This window comes from Capsicum annuum, chromosome 2 (genome assembly GCF_002878395.1).
Source record: "Capsicum annuum cultivar UCD-10X-F1 chromosome 2, UCD10Xv1.1, whole genome shotgun sequence".
Taxonomy (NCBI): Eukaryota; Viridiplantae; Streptophyta; class Magnoliopsida; order Solanales; family Solanaceae; genus Capsicum; species Capsicum annuum.
The window spans coordinates 134,758,233-134,777,842 of record NC_061112.1 but is presented as its reverse complement, the minus strand read 5'-3'; the positions used below and the strand labels follow the sequence as shown (position 1 = coordinate 134,777,842).

At 29.9% G+C, this 19,610-nt stretch overlaps 1 protein-coding gene and 1 pseudogene across 6 annotated transcripts; one reads left to right on the top strand and one right to left on the bottom strand.

Annotated features, from left to right (window-relative positions):
* The first annotated feature begins 5,142 nt into the window (after positions 1–5,142).
* On the top strand, positions 5,143–8,924 carry LOC107859612 (high affinity nitrate transporter 2.4-like). Of its 6 annotated transcripts, none has more exons than XR_007052411.1 (5): positions 5,143–5,226; positions 7,031–7,105; positions 7,226–7,312; positions 7,502–7,884; positions 8,134–8,651. XR_007052411.1 is itself a non-coding variant. In XM_047407072.1 (2 exons), exons 1-2 carry the CDS (start codon positions 7,254–7,256, stop codon positions 8,390–8,392), a joined length of 318 nt encoding a protein of 105 aa, XP_047263028.1. In that variant the 5' UTR covers positions 7,162–7,253; the 3' UTR covers positions 8,393–8,924. The 6 variants fall into 6 exon arrangements, 1 of the variants encoding a protein (XP_047263028.1); XR_007052410.1 differs by having other exon boundaries at positions 5,144–5,226; positions 7,216–7,312; XR_001671422.2 differs by lacking the exon at positions 8,134–8,651 and adding an exon at positions 8,018–8,094 and having other exon boundaries at positions 5,144–5,226; positions 7,219–7,312.
* A 79-nt stretch (positions 8,925–9,003) lies between these two features.
* LOC124896286 lies at positions 9,004–12,855 on the bottom strand (annotated as a pseudogene).
* Positions 12,856–19,610: the final 6,755 nt, after the last annotated feature.

The following is a 19,610-nucleotide window of genomic DNA, read 5'->3' as shown; positions in this document are numbered from 1 at the left end:
CTATTATAAATGACTCATCTACATCATTGTTAATAAAAGTTTGTCTCATCTATGCAACACATGTTATAGAAAATGTTTATTCGTGTCATTATTTTTAACGATGATTTTGCAAAATCATTTTATCATATGACCTCTAATTAGAAATCAACGTCATCAAATCTAAATCAATCAATGTTATTTAAAATTAAAATTAAAAATTAAATTCATTAAAATAAAATCTGATCCATATTGTTAGTATAAAAATTGGACTTTTTAAAATAAGAATCGAACTCATTAGTTAGATAGGGTGTAAGTCAAGTTATATTGTAAAGGATTCAACATTTAATCTTAAATTTTAATTAATATTGATTGTTTTGGATTTGATGGAGTTGACCTCTAATAAGAGTCTGTCACATGACAAAAATGTTTTATCACAAATAAATACTTTTTGCAACTATAATGATATAGAGGAACTAAATAAGCCACTTTCAATAATTCAACTATGTTATAAAACAAGAAAGAACAAGAATGGAAAGAGTAATTCTTATTACTTCTTGAGGGATGAGAGATCATAAGATTGTTAATACAATGAACAAAACCCCTCTATTTATAGGGGAAATTTACTCCTAGTCTAAGTAAAAGACGGATGCTTCAAATCCTAATAGATATCAAAGTAGATCTTGATAGACATTCACTATAATGTAAATACATTTATAACACTCCCCCTTGAATGTCTAATTGGTAGATAATGTGCCTCGTTAAAACCTTACAAGGGAAACTCAGTGGGACAAAACCTCGTAAGGAAAAAAGAGTACAACGCGTATTAACTCCCCCTAATGAGAACATCCTTGACCTTTGCATCTCGATCTTGTGCAACATCTTCTTAAAAGTTGCAATTGGAGAAGATTTGGTGAAAAAATCAGTCACATTATCAGTTGAACGAATCTGTTGCACGTTAATATCATAATTCTTTTGTAGCTCATGTATGTAGAAAAGCTTTGACAAAATGTGCTTTGTTCTATCTCCATTTATGAATCCTCCCTTAAGATATGCTATGTATGCTGAATTATCTCTGTATAAAATTGTGGATAAATTGTCATATTTCACACCACATTTTTCTCGAATGAGATGTATCATGGACCTTAACCATACACATTATCGGCTTGCTTCATGAATAGCTATTATCTCAGCATGATTCGATGAAGTGGATACGATAGACTGCTTTGTATATCTCCAAGATATGACAGTACCACCACATATGAACACATAACCTATTTGAGAGCGAGCTTTATGCGGGTCAAATAAGTACCCAACATCAGTATGACCAATACGATCAGGACTGCAATCTTTAGAATAAAACAAGCTCATGTGTTTTATCCTATTTTGATGTCTAACAAATTGACTAAAAATGCTATAGGCCTTGTAGTATTTGCAAGGTATATGAGTGCATCAATTGCACTAAGATATGGTACTTCATAACCAATCCAATTCGATATATTTCGAATTTCAGCAAATAATCTATTGCTTTGAAAACTCTCCAAGAGCTCCAATGATATTCAAGCAATAAGCTTATACAATATAAGGATTATAACTAAGTTTCCCAGAAACTTTTATATGCTTCAAGCAGTTTGAATCCTTAAAAGTTTTCACATAAGTTTTGTCAAGTGACAATATTCAACATTTCATGAGTGACATCTTCAAGTGTCTGAACTGCAAATCAAATAAGTTTTACACTTACCAAAATGCATTCTTTTATGTCACTTGATAAATGTTTCTACGCCAACATGCTTAAATAAACGTAGAATTCAGATCCTCATAATCTTTCACAATATTGCGCCAATATTGTGTCAAATATATTGATGATATATCATTTTGTATCGGTTCACAATGCGACATAACATTTGAGATCTCATCACTTCATTATTTTCAGGTACATGAACCTCTCATAAGGTTTCATGAAGTGTTATGTCGTAGGCTCTTCAAGAGCTCATTGTCTTCTTATTATGATTATTTGCTCCTTATTTTTCAAGGACTATTTCATTTGGAATCGATCAGTCTACCACGCTTCACGCATGCATAGACTTTGTCCTTTAGGAATACAAAATAAGAGCACTTGCGCTTAATATGAGATACTTTCAGCATTTGGCTTGAATTATCTTTTGGATGAGGATATGGTGATAATTCCTAACATATTTCATAGCGCTTATAATCTCCCCCTTATGTTAGGAAAACTAACATACATCCTCTACTTCTTTGAGGAATCCATCGTTGTGCATTATGGTATATTCATTAATCGTATACAGCACATCAAAATTATTAGATGGAATAATTGGTTTTCGACCTTGAACCAATTGAGGGGGAAGAAATAATCATAATTTATTGGTCCAATGCATACAAATGCTATTGCAATATATCATATTTCAGACCAATACATTAAGTTTTGTTCTCATTAACAATGGTTTAGATATTTATCGAAGACGCTCAATGCTAAACCATCATCATCAAGATGAATTATCTTGATTAAAAAATCTGAAAATTATGCTCAATTTATATTGAACAAGTAACTTTATGAATGTTAAACGTAGGTTGACCATGAATGTACATGTGATCATCTTATTGATGCATCTTTTCAACATATCATATGATAGGTGAACGGACCCTTATTCACCATTTATAATTTTCAGATTTGAAAGGATCCAATCCCAATATTAATTGGTCCAACCAACTTGTCATGAGAACAAATGACATAAACAATTATTGAAGAATCTTCTAGTTCTTCAATACATGCACATTTTCGAGATGTCACAATCGTTTATATCAATTTATGAACTTTTATTATAGTAAACTCCAAATTTATCATGACATGTACTTTTTCTTTAGTAAATTTCAGATTTACTATTGCATGAATAAATTTCAGATTTACTACTTCAGAAGTAGATTTCAAAATTATTCAACCTCTTTCGGAGGTGAGTTGTGGTACAACCACAATCAGGTGCACGTTTGCATTAATAATTTTCTCATTCCCCAGGAATGGAATATAATCGTGCCTTAAGCCTATCAAATTATGATAGATTATAACCTCTTTTAAGATTTTGCTACTTCAGAAGCAAATCGAGGCATACATATGATGTAGAGAATTTTTCTCTAGCATATTTTATAATCATATAAGTGTGTGAAAATATCATCACTTTTGATGATCATTATTATATTCGTGCATTCAATCACTTCTATTCTTTCAGACATATTATGCACTGCTACCACATACACCTCAAGAATGAAGTAAGTTGTCATATTTCAGACTTATCATGTATTGCTACCACATTCACTTCATGGAATGGAGCATATTCAATGGGTCAAATTTCATGACTTTTCACCAATACCCATTATTTTGCCTTAGCTATCACAATATCATTAATATGGTGTATTGAGATTCAAACTCAATATTTTATCCATATAAAGGCGTCTTAGGCATAAATCGGTGGGACTTGAGCCTTAATATTATCACCCCTTTTGATAATATTGTTCTTGAGGAATGAATTTAAAACATAAATGGTTCCAAACCAATTATTTTTCTTCAAATCCAACAATAATTATATCATTAATAGAAAAATACAAATAACATAAGAAATTACTAACCTTGACCTTTAGATTTATAATCTCACCTTATTTGGCAGAGTCTCGTGCTGATAACGTGTTATAAAATAATAAAGAACAAGAAGAAGAGAGAGTAATTCTTATTACTTTTTGAGGGATGAGAGATCATAAGATTGTTAATACAATGAACAAAACCCCTCTATTTACAGAAAAAATTTACTCCTAGTTTGAGTAAAAGATGGATGCTTCAAATCCTAATAGATATCAAAGTAGATCTTGATAGATCGTGATAGACATTCACTATAATGTAAATATATTTATAACAAATTGCATATTTTAGTCTTTTTATTAATTTGTTGCCTAAAATTTTTATTAGTTTTTGCTGGAAAAGCAAAAGCGGGAAGTTCTCCCTTCATTATTAAAAATAATTTCTCAAATATTTTCCTAATTCAAATTTTAATACGCTTCTAGGTTTCCCCTTTTCAACTATTTCACAGAACTGCTTCTACTTGGTGCATTCCTTCGCTCTAATGCTTCAGGTGCGTTCTCTCGTTATCTGCATTGATTTCGATCTATTTTAATTAGGTTTGCATAAATGTTATTCTTCTTCTTAATTTATGGATCCTGTACTGACTTTTGAGACCACTGATTATGTCTTCTGTTGCTTTAATGATTTGATGTTTTCAGATTCTCGAATACAATTTATTGGTTGTATATTCTCGTGTCTAGGATATTTTTGAAGGGTCCTATCTAGTTTTCTTGTAAGTGCTAAACTAGTATATTACCCGAGCGATGCGTGGGAAAATAGTGTAGCATTTTAAATAATTATAGATTTCAATGACATTCTATTTTTAAAAGTAATTGTTCATTTATTTTTAGTATAATAGATTAAATTATTTGTATTTGATTAAGAAATTGTTATTTGATTTAGAAAAATGGGAGAATGGATGTAATTAAAATGTGGATTTGAAATTATTTGACATTTAAATAGTCATTAAATTCTTATTCAATTTTTTGTAGGCATTTAGGACATTAAAAATACCATTAAATAGAATGGTAAAAAATGAAGAATTTTTTAAAAGGAGTGGCATAAATGAATAAAATTATTTATAATAATGACATAAATATTCATATATTTAACGTATGAAATAAATATTTAATATTTCTATGTTCATTGACAATTATTTATTTTTAATTAATATTAAATTATTCTTACATTAGTTATTTATAAATTTTAATATTTTCTTATTGAATGTAATAATATATATTTTTATAGTTTTATGATTAAGAAAATGAGAAAAAAAATCTATAAAAAGATTAAAGAATGATAAATCTAAAAAATTATATTAAATAATAAAGATTTATACGTGAGTGCCTGCATATTATTATTTTGTTAAAAGAAATAATATATTAAATGTTTTTTCTTCTTTAAGAAATGTTATAAATGAGTTAAATTGATAAAAGTAAAATATAAAGGTCAGGCCATACACAATTATAAAATTTATAAAAAAATCCAGTCCAAAGGATAAAATATATTAAAATAAGATTATATTCATATAGATTTTTCTAGATTTGGGAAAGTACCTTGTCAGCGTTTCTTTTTGTCCAAAAAGTTTCCTTTTCACTTTCATCACAATTTGGAAACTCCATATTGTAAGATAATTTTTAGCAAATATGTTATTATTTACTCATTTGGAACAAAAAATGGTAGCTGAAAGGTCTAAGAATTTTCTTTCTTCTTAGTTATATCGAAGTATTCCGAATTGTTTATTTTGGTTCTTTGAAATAATGCAAGCTTTTTATTGTTAAGTTTCTATAAATCTGTAAAAATAATCACCATTTATGTCGTTTGGTATCTGATTGCAGACTTTGTAATGTCTGATAAGTTCTCCTGTTAAGTTGATCTTTCTAGATTTGAACATTTAAGTGAAATCTATGGTTTATTAGTTGTTGAATTAGTTGTAGATGTCGAAAAATAAACTCCAGTCATTTGTTAGTAACTGATTTATGGTCTCTGTAAAGTCTGGCAAATTCTGCTATTTTTGTGATTTTTTTCAATTTTAATTTCAGCATGCAATTGAAATATATGATTTATGTTGTTGAATTTATAGTAGTTGTTGGAAAATAATCTTCTTTTATGTCAGATTTCGCGGTCTTTATAATGTTTGGTATGGTCTCTTATCATTGCAAGATATTCTTTTCCTCTTTAATTAGTACATGCAAGTGAAATTGGAGATCTGATGCATCTAAGCTGATAAAATATAGAATGGAACAAAATTTTTTGATTAAAATATAGAATGAATCTAACCTGTTATTGTGGTCTTAGCAATATCTAATAAGTCCTTTTCTTCCTTTGTTATTTTTATTCATTCCTGATTTGAACATGCAAATAAGATCTGAGTTTGATGCAACTGAAAATGATCATTATAAGTTGGAACGAAATGGTTAAGTTATCAAAATTTGGTGTGTTTAAAGATTTTTCAGGCATGTGTTGTACTTTTCTATTTTGTATTGAAGAATCTATGGTAGATATTATGTAATTTATATCTATAATGGTCTAATGTGTTGTTAATTGGGTTTTGCTTTCTTGTTATTGTTGTGACTGTTGGTGTTTTGATTAGCTTGGTAATCATCTATGTTGATTTATTTTTTCATGTAGTTATGATTCTACTGAAAATAGTATAATTGATCTGCAAAACTTTCTAGTATTGTGTTGTTATTCACATACGAAACAGTAATATTTATATATGTTATTTATATATCAATTATATACTAATTCTAATGAACATGGTTTTGATTTGCAATTCACAGTATCATTTATTGTGCTGTGATACTCGAGTTTTTTTAGTGAATCTTGAGATTTATTTGAGCCTTGTTCATGTAACATTGTAGTTTCTTGTCCTTCGATTTCTTTTACCTAAATTATCGTACTATTTTGTTATAGTTTCTTTTCTGTTACTATCTGATCCTTTGCATAATTATCTGCTTTCTTTTTCACTCCCATAACTTTTCTCGAAACTGCTTAGGGATGTTTTCCTTTAGCTGAGGGTATATCGGAAAAAATTCTTAACATCTGAAATACTAGTAACGATTGTGTACACTGTACCTTTTTGAGACTCTATTTTGTGGGACTGTACTATATATGTTGTTGTTTTCTTAGATTTTGTTGCCACTGTATTCCCATTTCTGATGATTATGTTGTGTGATTCTAAGCGAAGTGCTTAGTCGTTCTGATTTTGCAATAACACATATTAATATTTTGGTTTATATGATATAGTGCAATTCAAATGGAATTGTGCATGGATGTGGACATACTATTAAGTCTCATGGTTTATTTCAATTTTTCGTTTTGTTGATTCCTGCTCCTTGATTGCATTTGCTGCCCTGCAGTAAACTTAATGATTGCTAAAGAAAAATGTAATTGAGTTTAACTTGTCTATGACACGGCTATTTTCAGAGATAAAGCTTGTAGATGTTCTTGAATTGAGTTATACTTCAAAAGATGAGCCTCATCCTCGTGGAGAGATTTGTGGTAGATTTCCTATTGTTTTTGAAGGCTGTTACAAAGATTAAGTGTAGATGTACAAATCTTTTGCTTACTGATATATTTTTTTTCTCATTGATATGTGTTTATTGACCTAGTAGTTAACAGGAAGGAGGTAATTTATGATTACTATTGGATGATTACTGGTGTTATTGGAGTATGGTCACCTGGAGGCAATTTGAAGATTATTGAAAGGTAGAATCTATTTGACATGATTAGGAGAGACATCATTAGATATTTTTAGATTGAGATACAAAATAACTTGTTCCTTCCCCACCGTTATATATTAAATTATATAATGATATAGTTACATTGTTCTTAACTTTAATTTTCCCATTTTTGAATTAAGAATATATAACTTTATCAACTTTGCTCTTCTTCCAGGGTTGAATATTATAAATGCTTATTGAGGACAGGAAGAAGAATAATGTATTAAAGTTGGGTTCTCACTTGTAACGTTTGTGTCATGTCAGTATTGAATGAGTACGATGTTTAATAGCTAGATAATTGGGCTTGTTAATTGGACGACTGCTGGATGGGGGAATATGGGTGGTGGTGCTACACAACTCCTTATGCCTTTGATCTATGATAGAATTTATAAAGTTGGGGAAATTCCATTTACTGCTCGGAGAAACGCGTTATTTATTCCTGGTTGGCTTCATTTTATTATGGGAATTTTGGTTTTAACTCTTGATCAAGACTTGCTTGATGGTAACCTTGCTTCTTTACAGAAGAAAGGTGATGTTACTAAAGATAAGTAATCCAAGGTGAGTACTATTTAACGTTCACAGAAATATGTTAAGATCATCATATCTGAGAATGGGTCAAGGACATATTAACTGTATATCTCTAACAGTTTCATTTAGCTGACGATATAATATTTCATTTGTCTTTTCGTAGATATTGTGGTATGCTGCAACAAATTACAGGACATGGATCTTTGTCTTGCTCTACGGATTATCCATGGGAGTTGAATTGACTACAGATAATGTGATTGCTGAGTACTTCTTTGACAGATTTGATTTGAAGCTTCACACGGCTGGAATCTTCGCTGCAATGTTTGGTAAGGTAAACCTATTAACGCAACCATTTGGAGGATGGATATCAGATTTTGCAGCCAAACATTTTGGGATGAGAGGCAGATTATGGAGCCTATGGATATTACAAACAGTTGGTGGAGTTTTTTGCTTACTTCTTGGAAGGGCTAACACACTTCCCGATGGTGATTGTTTGGATGATCATATTCTCTATAGGCGCACAAGCAGCATGTGGTGAAACGTTTGGTATTATTAAAGTTGGCGCAGGGTGAATACATTGCTCCTCAGAAAATTGAGAATTTTATGCTTAATGCAGAGTTATTGCACAATGCTATGTCTATGGTGAACAGATAATACAATTTTTTTATGGAATCATTAAACAATGTCCATTACTTATTGTTGCATCATCACATGTGATAGGTTTAATTCCTCATTAGTAGTAGTTGTTTGTGTAAAGACAGATATCTTGAAGGAACAGGCATCAACTGAGAAAATCAAGGTAGGTCTTAATTTTCAACATTGAATTAACATCCTGTGAAATGCTTCACTAAAAGCAAACTTGTTTGGAGGTTATCATTATAGTTTCGTATTGCATTACATTTACCTTCAATTATGAGTGTGATATCCTTAGAATCTTTGCTAAATACTTGAATAAAACGTACAAAGAGAATAAGCAAAAAGGGTAAACAGTCATAAATAGCTTACATAATATCTACCTTTCTGCTATTATACTTGCTGCAACAACAAAGAACTTTTATTATCTATTTGACAGCAGAAAAAATTCAAGTCTAACCATCAACAAATTGATGATATTGTTGATCCTATTTTGCACTTTGAATCAGATTATCTTCAATCTACACTCAAATTACGATAAACTTCTTTAAACACTACATTAGTTGCTTCATTTGAAATTTTTCCTTCATCATCATATGTCAAAATCTTTAATCCCTGCCTTTTTGTTACCCGTGAAAGTGCAACATAGAGCTAGCCATGTGTAAACACAGGTTTCTTCAAATATAGCCCTAGATGAGATAAAGATTGTCCTTGACTCTTATTGATAGTCATGGCAAAAGAAACAACTATTGGAAATTGTCTTCGTTGAAACTTAAAAGGTATTCTTACATCAGATGGACTCAATGTCATTCTTGGTATGAACACTTTTTGTCCAGTCAAATTTCCTGATAGAACTTTTGCTTCAATAACTCAATTTTCTACTCGAGTGATAATTAATCTTATTTCATTACGCAGTCCTGAAGATTGATCAATATTTCTCAATAACATCACTGGTATACCAACTTTCAAAGTGATAGTATGATTTGGTATTCCAGAACACTTTATAGTGCTTAGAAACTCAGGTGTATGTACCTGATATAAACCTGTATTTGTGTCTTCTGACATACAGATTTTAGCAGAACTAAAAACGGTAGTTCCTTCATTATGATTAAGTGAAATCATGTGTTCATTGATTGATTCTACCATTTCAAAAGTAGGAGCAAGAATTCCTCTATTTTGTAGGTATGTCATATCACTACAGTGACATAAATAATCAGGATATGTGTTTTCTACAATGACAGAAATTGGGTTGTCTGAATTATGAATAAGAAGATCATCAGGTATTTGAACTTTTTCTATTCCATCAATTGAATTTTCAATTCTATCATCCCCAATCTCTAAAATCCAATCAGCAAATTCGCTTAGATCATTAAACTGTGGACTCACATGATTACCTTGTAGCCTCTTATTTTGTGTTAACTTTAGTAATTGATAGTTAGCCCACAAATAAGAAGAATTAAGCGTAGCATTAACTATATCTTGTCTGTTACCTTTTAGAATGACCGGTAGAATTTGTCTAAAGTCCCCACCAAGAACAATTATTTTTCCTCCAAATGGTTTGTCCAAATTAGATGTATCTTCAAATCTAAGAATATCTCTTAGTGTCTTGTCAAGGGCTTCAAAACAATATCTATGAATCATAGGTGTTTCATCCTAAATAAGTAACTTTGTCTTCACAATTAAACTTGCAAGATGACTGTCCTATTTTATATTACATGTTGACTCTTCAGTAGCATTTGGTGGAATCACAAATCTTGAATGAGTTGTTCGACCTCCAGGTAGTAAAAGTGATACAATGCCACTTGATGCAACTGTTAAAACAATTTGTCCTTTAGATCTTATTATCGAAGACAAAGTTTTCCAAATAAAAGTCTTTTCGGTTCTTCCATGACCATACAAAAAAAAAAAAGAATCCTCCATTGTTTTGTTCCACGGCTGTTAAAATTCTGTCATAAATAGTCTTTTGCTCCACTTTTAATTTAGCCAACAATTCTGAATGTTCCTTGGTCAAAGAGCCTTTATCATAACGCAATTCATCTAGGATGAGTTTATTGGTTATGTCTACTTATTCCACATTATAAATTGGTGTTGGCATTGTTGGAAAATCTTGAAAGATTCTTTCACAATCTTTTAACAAATTTTTCAATTTTTGCAAACACCAATTTTTCATTTCATCATATGTAAGCTCAGCTCCTGTAAAATGAACAATTATTCAAAAATTATTTTTCTTTAATACATAGTAACCTATAAATACAAAAGCTAATTATTATAACATAAACATACATGTAACATATGAATAGATTATTGATATTGTTATGTTTAAGGTATGTGTTATTAGTTAAGTCTTATGATAGTTAGAAAATCTTAATATTCTGTCATAAATGATTTTGCCTTATAAATTAAAATGATTAAAATTTTTTACTGTATAAAATAAATATACTATTAAAATATATAGAAATGTTTGATGGGTACCTGGATTTTTCATATTTCTTCTTACTTCATGGTGGATGTCATCTGATAGTAAAGTCCATGTTTTTTCTCAAACAAATTCTAGACTAGACATTGAATTTGATAATAATAGTATAACAAATAACTGTCTTAAATAAGATGGCATTCCCCAGTTACTTGCCTCAATTATGGCATCCACATATTCTTTGTCATCATCTAATAAATCCAATGCATAACACGCATCTCTGAAAGTTAGATGAACGTGATTTTTGATTGTGCATAGATCCTCGTAGCACTTTGGACCTTTAATGATATTCAACAACATCCTAAGATAATATAGCTCTCCACTTTCAGGCGGAACAAAAAATATTCTACCAATAGAAAAAGCAGAATTATCTCTTTTTTTTCATTCTTTAGTAATTTTATTCCAAACAAATTTTAGAGAAAATTCTGCATAAGTTAATTCTCTGGCTTCTGCATTTGACTTATTTTCCTCAAACCAACTTAAAAATTGTGATTCCCTTACACTTAGTTTACTGACAACATAATCAATTGGATCATTATTAGAGAAAATAACTGGTTGTTCATTAGGTGAATTGGGAATCCAAAAATTATCCAAGCTGCTTCACAGGAAGAAATATGGCGACAATCATAATACCTGTTGATTTCATCAACATTTGTTGAATCTTTCTCATGCACACTTTGTGAAAAAGCCGTTGTTACACGATCATTTTTCTTATTTATGTACTTAAATAAGTACTTTATCGATTTGGCTTGATTGCACCATTCAACATTAATATGTGCACCATATTTCAGTAGCAAATATCTATTGTGTGGCACCACATACCTGTTATCCAAATAAATATCCTCTCTCTCAATAGTTCTTCCATTCTCCCTTCTTCTATAAATTGGATATCCATCTTCATCAACTGTAGTGTTTACTACAAACTTCTTTGAAAAATGTTTTGAACATCGACCATTATGCATGCATGGAGATGTTTTTCTAGCAAAACTGCACGGGCCATGCATCATGAATTTTTCCACAGCCTTGTAGTAATCAGGATCAATATTTTCATCCAAAATTTCAGTAGAAATTATTTTATCAATGTCTCTCACATTTGGGCATTTATTATGAAGAAACAACAATATGTGCGCATGAGATAACCCTCTTTTTTAGAATTCTACAGTATATATCACTACATAAAAAATAATACATTATATATAATTTTAACTAACTAATACAACAATACATATAGTTAGAATTAGAAATGTAAGATAATAAATGAAAAAAATAATGAAAATTCTTAGTAAGAAGAACTTGTAAATAAAGATTAATAGTTTATGTACTGAGTAATACATGTTTTGTGATTAAAATTTATTATTGTAAAAGTGATTATCATGAAAAAGGTATTCTATACCTGATTTAACTGCTCCAAATATTTGCTTCTCTTTCAAATCCTTTATTAAATGATCTAACTTCATTTTGAACACCCTAGATAAAATGTTCGGACGATTTTCTGGTTGTAAGCCTCTAATCTTTAAGAATCTGATTATCTCAGGCCATTTTGGATTGCAAGTAAATGTAATGAAAAGATCTGGATATCCAGCCCATTTGCAAATTGCCATAGCATCTTGATAATTTTGAATCATGTATCTTGCACCTCCTGTGAAGTTTGATGATAAAATTACCTTTTTACCATGAGAAGAAGGATTTATCTCTCCATGTAAAACAGCATCTTCTAATCCTTTATACATTGCAACACACAATTGTTTTTGATGAGTTCTAATATACTTCAACCTGGATGATTCAATCATTGTAAATGTATCTACCAAGAATTGTTGGAACAATCTCTTTGCATTTATAATTGTTGGTACTTCATCATTCCTCTCTTGAATTTTGTATGAAAAAAATTCACGCATGCTAACAAATTTTCTTCCCCGGCTTTATTCATCTTTTCCATTCAAAAGATGTCCTCCCTATATTCATCTTCACTGTATGAAAAAAGTAATGGATATTGTAGAGATAAATATGCAACATTCAACTCCCTAATTCTTTGAAGTTGTCTAGTTTGGGTTTTAAGAACAATGTCTCTATCATATCTTGATACTTCAAAATCTCCAACCACTAAAGCTGCAACCTCTAAAATAGATAGTAAATTGTATCTTCTGCCAGCATAGTTTCGCTTTCCAATCAGTCTAAGTCTAACATTAGAGTGAGTATCTTCTTGAAATCTATCTCTTACCATTCTGAATGATTTTGTCAAAGTATTTTGCTCATCAAGCATTTGCTTCAAATCATGAACAATTTCAGCATGAAAATGATTTATGCTTTCACCCCGACTGAATAAGAACAGATGGTATAAAATTATTTCATGTTAGTTATTTTATTAGAGTATTCATAAATTTTATAAAAAAGGAATTATTCAATACTAACCTCAAAGCTTGAATTCTATTCTGTACTTCATTTTCTGTATCATAGATATATAATTGTGCAAATTTTAGAGTGGATACTTGGGGGGAAATAAACTACCAATTTGATGATAGTTTTGTCCAGAAAGTTTGAATGTTTTTGGTCCCCTTTTTCGTTTAATAGAATTATCAACTTTTCCTCTCATTGACGTAAATGAGAACATTGAATTATAAGTTCTAATATTATCTTTGAACATTTTACTTTTTGGACCTGCATAATTAAAATTTCATAAATTGATATGATTCTTATATTTGTTAGTATTATTTAAAATTGAAAAAAAAATTGTTACCTGATCCAAATAATAACTGTCTTAAAATTAGAGGACACACTTTTGATTTTGCTAATTTTATCTTACCATGAAGACAACACAAAGAGAATTTCGATCTTTTAGATTTTATTTTCTTGTTGATCCTTTCTTCATATCAAAAGTAAGCACCACAATGCTCACATTCATAAGTTGGATCTCTTATATCCCAGTAATCTGTTAAAAATATAGATAAATATAAAATTGTTTGAACTATTAAGTTTTGTTCACATTATTTTTTGCTTATAAAGGATAATATTAAATATACATACCTTTGTTATCAATACTTGCATATCCTTCATTAACCTCTATAAAGTAAAATATTAAAATCGTAGAAATCCACTTTATATAAATAGTATTTGTTTGTGAATACATTTTTATTTTTTGATTCAAGACATACCTTCATACTCATCTTCATCTTCACCCATATTATTAGATGCTGCACTTGTATTGAGATAACATTATTTTAAGAATTCAAACAATTAAATCATATTTTAATCTTAATTTAAGAATATGTATGACAAAAATATTGATTAGTAAAGACAAACCTGGTACATCACTATCACTACTGACACCTTCATCTGCAATTTATATGTTGTAAAAGAATATATTCAGTATTTTAGCGTTTTATTAAATAATGTTAATTTTAGTAATCTTGTAGTAAAGATAGCTCAATTATACCTTGAAAAATATGATTTGGCTGCGTACTTGAAGTCGATGCCAAATATCGCATATCATGTACTTGTGTTAGATAATGATACTGTTGTTTCAATGTATTAGCATGATCTAACCTCTTCATGGATGTAATATGTGATGCATAGGAACTTTGATGATATGTTGTATCTATTAAAGGCTTTTTTCCTTTCCTTTCCCTTTACCTAAAACATTTTCTTTAAAATGGTAGTATCAATAAAATAAGAATAAATACTATTATGCAAAAGGGATAATGTCAATAAATATATTAAGAAAATGTAATAGGCTTTTTTCCTTCCCTTTACCTAAAACATTCTCTTTGAAAATGGTAGTATCAATAAAACAGAATTCCTGTATGTACATAATTATGTTGAAAATAAATAAAAGTAATATTTAATGTACATCTTTGTCTCTTATGTATGGCATAAATTAAAGAAAATAAGAAAAAACAACAAATATTGATAAAGATCATACCATTATTGTTAGAGGAATATTTAGTCCATTTCTGTTGCCGTATACTTATTCTATTCTTCCTTGCAAGTTTCTTATCAATATCCATATCAATATTCATGGAATCTGAGTTTGGTATGATAAGGTATAGAGTAATATTGATAAAAAAAATAACAATTGAAAAAAACAGTGTGCTTGAAATAACAGTTGAAAAATTCTGTTGAGCAGTTGAAATGCCAGAGTGAAATGACAGGGTGGTTACAAAGTATACTTGATAAATTTTGTCAATCAGAAGATTTGAATGTTATATTTTATGTAAATTATATATTTTACCACAATTAAAATTATTAATGAAATAATAATAATTTTGCATAATAGAAAAAATCATGTATAGAATAGATGTTGAATTGTGGTAGTCTAATCATATTAAAGCAGGCTGATAAATAATTGTACGTTAATGAGTGGATTTAATATTTTATTTTTAAAATAAAATACTTTTTGGGCTGACGAAATTTACATATATGCATGGTCTGCTGCATAGACAAAATAAAAATATTATTATTTTTAAAATAATGTGATGAGTGGATTCAATATGTAGAGATAGGAAATAACTCTTAGCTTAATAATCATTCGAAAGGACAAATATTTCTGTATATTTCTATTTATTGTGTCATTATTTTGGTTTGAATAAATTTATATATATCTATAGTTTGCTGCAGGGTTCGAATTGGAACCTCCTTCAAGATCGGGTTCTAGTCAACCTGTGGCTTAACCCATAGGCAATGTACAGAGTTATGTCAGTGTTTCTAAACGTTTGTTTCATTTAATACGCCAACCATTCCCTCCTAATTATATGCACTCTTTACATAAGTGGTTATCCAATCTTCTAATGCTATTAATGTGGCACCTACGCATGCAAAAATTGATAGTAGTAAAATAACAGATGGAGTATAACATGAATCCGTGGAGCTTGAGAATAGTAACATCCTTTTAATGGGGTCAACAAATTCAGGTAATCTTTATAATTGTCACTGCTCTTATTGAGGTCTAAAATGTGGTAAAGAAGCATTTTAAAATAACATACCTTTGAAGTATGGAACTTTAGATTCTTCAATACAGAAATTCCCCTTCCCCTCTCACTTTTCTCCCGCTTTAATTTTTTTGTTTTATTTTTATTTTTTCAGAAGTTATGGTGAGGTGTTATTCACTTATAGTGGTTATATGATGCATTCATTATCCGCTTCATAATGTCAAATAACTCTATACATGTTCACTGATATGTAGATAATATTTGACTTTGTATTTAAAGTTTAAAGTCATTTGGGCATTTGAATTCATTTCATGATCTTGAAACTTCAGTTTCACCTGATCTGAAGTTTGGGCATTTGAATTCAAGGACCCCATGGTGCTGAGTGTGACTCAAAAACTCTTTCAAACTGCAGCTTTATCACATGCTAAAAGAGTTTGAGGTAATAACTATGACAGAGATGTAGGGAGGAGTGAGGCGAAAATGTTACTCCCAATTGACACATAAACCTGTCAACTCTTGTCCACACTCTCCAACTGGAACTTGGTTTGATCCTTTACTTTTGATTTAGATTTGATCCTAATACTTTTGATTCAGATTTGATCATATACACTCTTGTCTAATGATGGAGTCGTATTTCATGATCTAATGAATTATATATTTTCCTGCTGTTTTTTAGGGCCGGGAGTGTAATATATGGCAACAAAGAAGAGGGCATGGTTAGGGTGAGAACATTTAAAAATGGAAAGATCTGGTCTCAGGAGATGGACTTCTTGAACATGATGATAAATGCACTCCAATATCCGGAGATGTTCGAAACCACTGGGCAGGCTGCTCTCTCTTGTAGGCCTTGTTTGTGAAGGAACATAATGCCATATGTGCTATGCTGAAAATAGGTTAATGAAGTACCGAAGATTCTCTTTTCTATGGTCATATTTGCTGAATGGAAATGAGAAGTTTAATTGTGGATGAAAATGAGCATGTATTCTAAAATTTTACAGTTAGTCATGCTAATTTTGTACCTAAATGAACTTTTGCTTAAAAATCTGATTTTTTTCTCAGGAACATTATCCTGAATTTGATGATGAAAAGCTGTACCGGCATGCAAGATTGATAACTTCAGCAGTCATTGATAAAATCCACACGATTAATTTTTCGATTAAAATTGTTAAGACTGATACTCTCAAAGCAGGAATGAGGGTCAACTGGTAAGCCCACTGCTGTTAGTACTTGATAAAATCTATGTCATCAAACTTGTGTCTTGATCCCTAAAAAGTAATGCACTTTTGATTGATCTGACACGGGTGCTGCATCATTTTTTGGAGGATACCAGCAAAGATAGTGCAAAAAACATGGGGGAGGATAAAGTACTGAATGGATATTACCCCCAAGCTATCTGCTATAACTGTTGTTGAACTAACAAATAGCTCCCGATTTTTATTTTTCAATGAGTTGTCATGATAAACCAAAATATTGTGCATCATGCTTGTCTTGTCTCAGTTGATTTCTTGATTTCTTAATCAACCAAAATCTGCTTGATTTCTTTGAATCATAGAGGGTAAACATCTTGCAATATCTATAATTTTGTCACGTTTGCGGACATCATTTTCATTGTTTCAAAAATTCTCTTGTACAATTTGAATTTTTTTTTGTAAATAGTCTCATTTTCTATAACATCTAGCCACTTAATGGAGAAGGATACTATGACCATTGTTGTCCCCCAAACTTATGTTATAGCTCATGTGGTATCAAACATTGGAAAGAGTTGCAGGTCCCTCTATTGTCATTTGCAGCCACAGACCCCACTCTTTCTTCGCTTCAGTACCAATTTTTTGTTAGAATTTCCCCAATTATAAGTTTCAGAGGGAAGTAATAGCTGATATGGTTTACTTTTATTTTTCTAACTATAGGAAAGCCTAGATTTGGTTCAAACCTACATATATTTATTATACTATGCCTATCATGAAAATTTATAGGTTATAGTAGCATATTTGATATGATTGAACAATTGTCTACTCCGCATTAATTTTATTTTCTTTTGATTTGTCAGCTATCATGAAGGCTTTAAGTAATGGTGGAAGTTGGAAATTTTGAAATGAATAGTCTTGAATGCTATTTTTGTCAGAAAATTAACAGTTAACAGGTACAAATTAAAATTTAATATAAATATTACTTTCTGTTTATTATAAATATTACTTTCAGTACTTATGCCTTTTTGTACAAAGTGGAAGAAATTCTTAAGATGTGAAACACAATTTACATAGGTGAGAACATACATTTATTTCTCAAGAGTTAATAAACATAATAAGATTAACAAACTTATTAGGATACAAATCCCTAAATATGAAATCCACAATATCTAATTATTATCTAGATTACTATTTATATGCTAAAGTACAGAAATAATATGACAAAAGTCATTTAAATGCAGCAAATGATGGCTTCTTTTTCTTTTTAAAACATCTGCGAACTTTGTTGCTTGAGTGATGATATTTGGCATCTTCATCATCTATGATTGATTTACCCTTTTTTGATGATCCAATCCTTTTTACAAACGTCTTCAATGGAGTTAACATGTCAGTGTCAAACATGGATTCCTATTGAAAATAAAAAATTCGAAAGTTATATAGAATAATATATAATAAAGATTTTTCATAGGTATTTAGCAAATACTATATTTATCAATATGTAAAAGTAAATTAAATATGTAATTACTTTGAATTCCTTTTCTTCAACTGAAACTTGACTATTGAATTTTTGGTCCTTTACAACATAGTATAAAAATAAAATAAAACATAAGTATAAAAATACTTGTAAATAAGAAGTTTCTGATAAGAAGTTTCTAAGGAAAGTTCACATACAGAGTATATATCTGATTCTTTAGGAAAATATTTCTTGATCAATTCTTCATCATCTAAAATCTTAACAACACTATAAACCTCATCGTGGTTATGAATATTTTCTCTCTTGACAATCACCTTAAAAATAAATTTTCTTAGTAGAATATTATTCAGTTCCGTCGGATAAAAAGGGACATCATCATTGGCAGTATTCTAAAATGATATATTTGTTAGTATTTAAATAACGAATGTTTGTATTGTAATTTATATAGTATATATATATATATATATATATATATGTATGTATAAATATATATACCTAAATTAATCCTTCCTTCAATTCACTTGAGGACTTGCCAATTAGAGAAGTCGCATCAGTGTCCCATATGATCAATGAAGTAGATCCAGTATCGTCCATGACCGTAACTTGAATCCTGTACCTAAATAGTATTGTTTTTCCTTATATAAAGTTGTGTTTTAATTATGAAATAAAAAAATTATATGTTTACCTGGAAATAGAAAGGGGATCTTCATGATTGCATATTATGTTTGTGCAAAAATAAGTGTTTTCCACTTTTTTTGTCTTCTTACGACACTTGGTGCATCCAGTATAAGACTATCCATTGGCTAGGTTTAACAATTCAATAGTGGCAACTATACAACAATGAGAACCTTTCAGTTTATTTGTTAATAAAAAATATAAATTGGTAAGCATATATATATGAAACATGGGAACATGTCATACATAATATACCGTAAAGGGTTTACTAACTTCCATAATCTCCGACAATTCAGATATTGTCTTGACTTCAATTGTGCCTTTATATAATTCATCTGATACAGAGGAAGCTTGATGAGAGATGTTACTGATGGTACTTGTTACTCTATCTG

Bases quoted from the DNA above. Each gene is read 5' to 3' on its own strand.
- LOC107859612 (XM_047407072.1), top strand. From the start codon at position 7,254: ATGATTACTGGTGTTATTGGAGTATGGTCACCTGGAGGCAATTTGAAG. The intron at 7,313-8,133 runs GTAGAATCTATT...CTTCTTTGACAG, and splicing joins AATTTGAAGATTATTGAAAG to ATTTGATTTGAAGCTTCACA.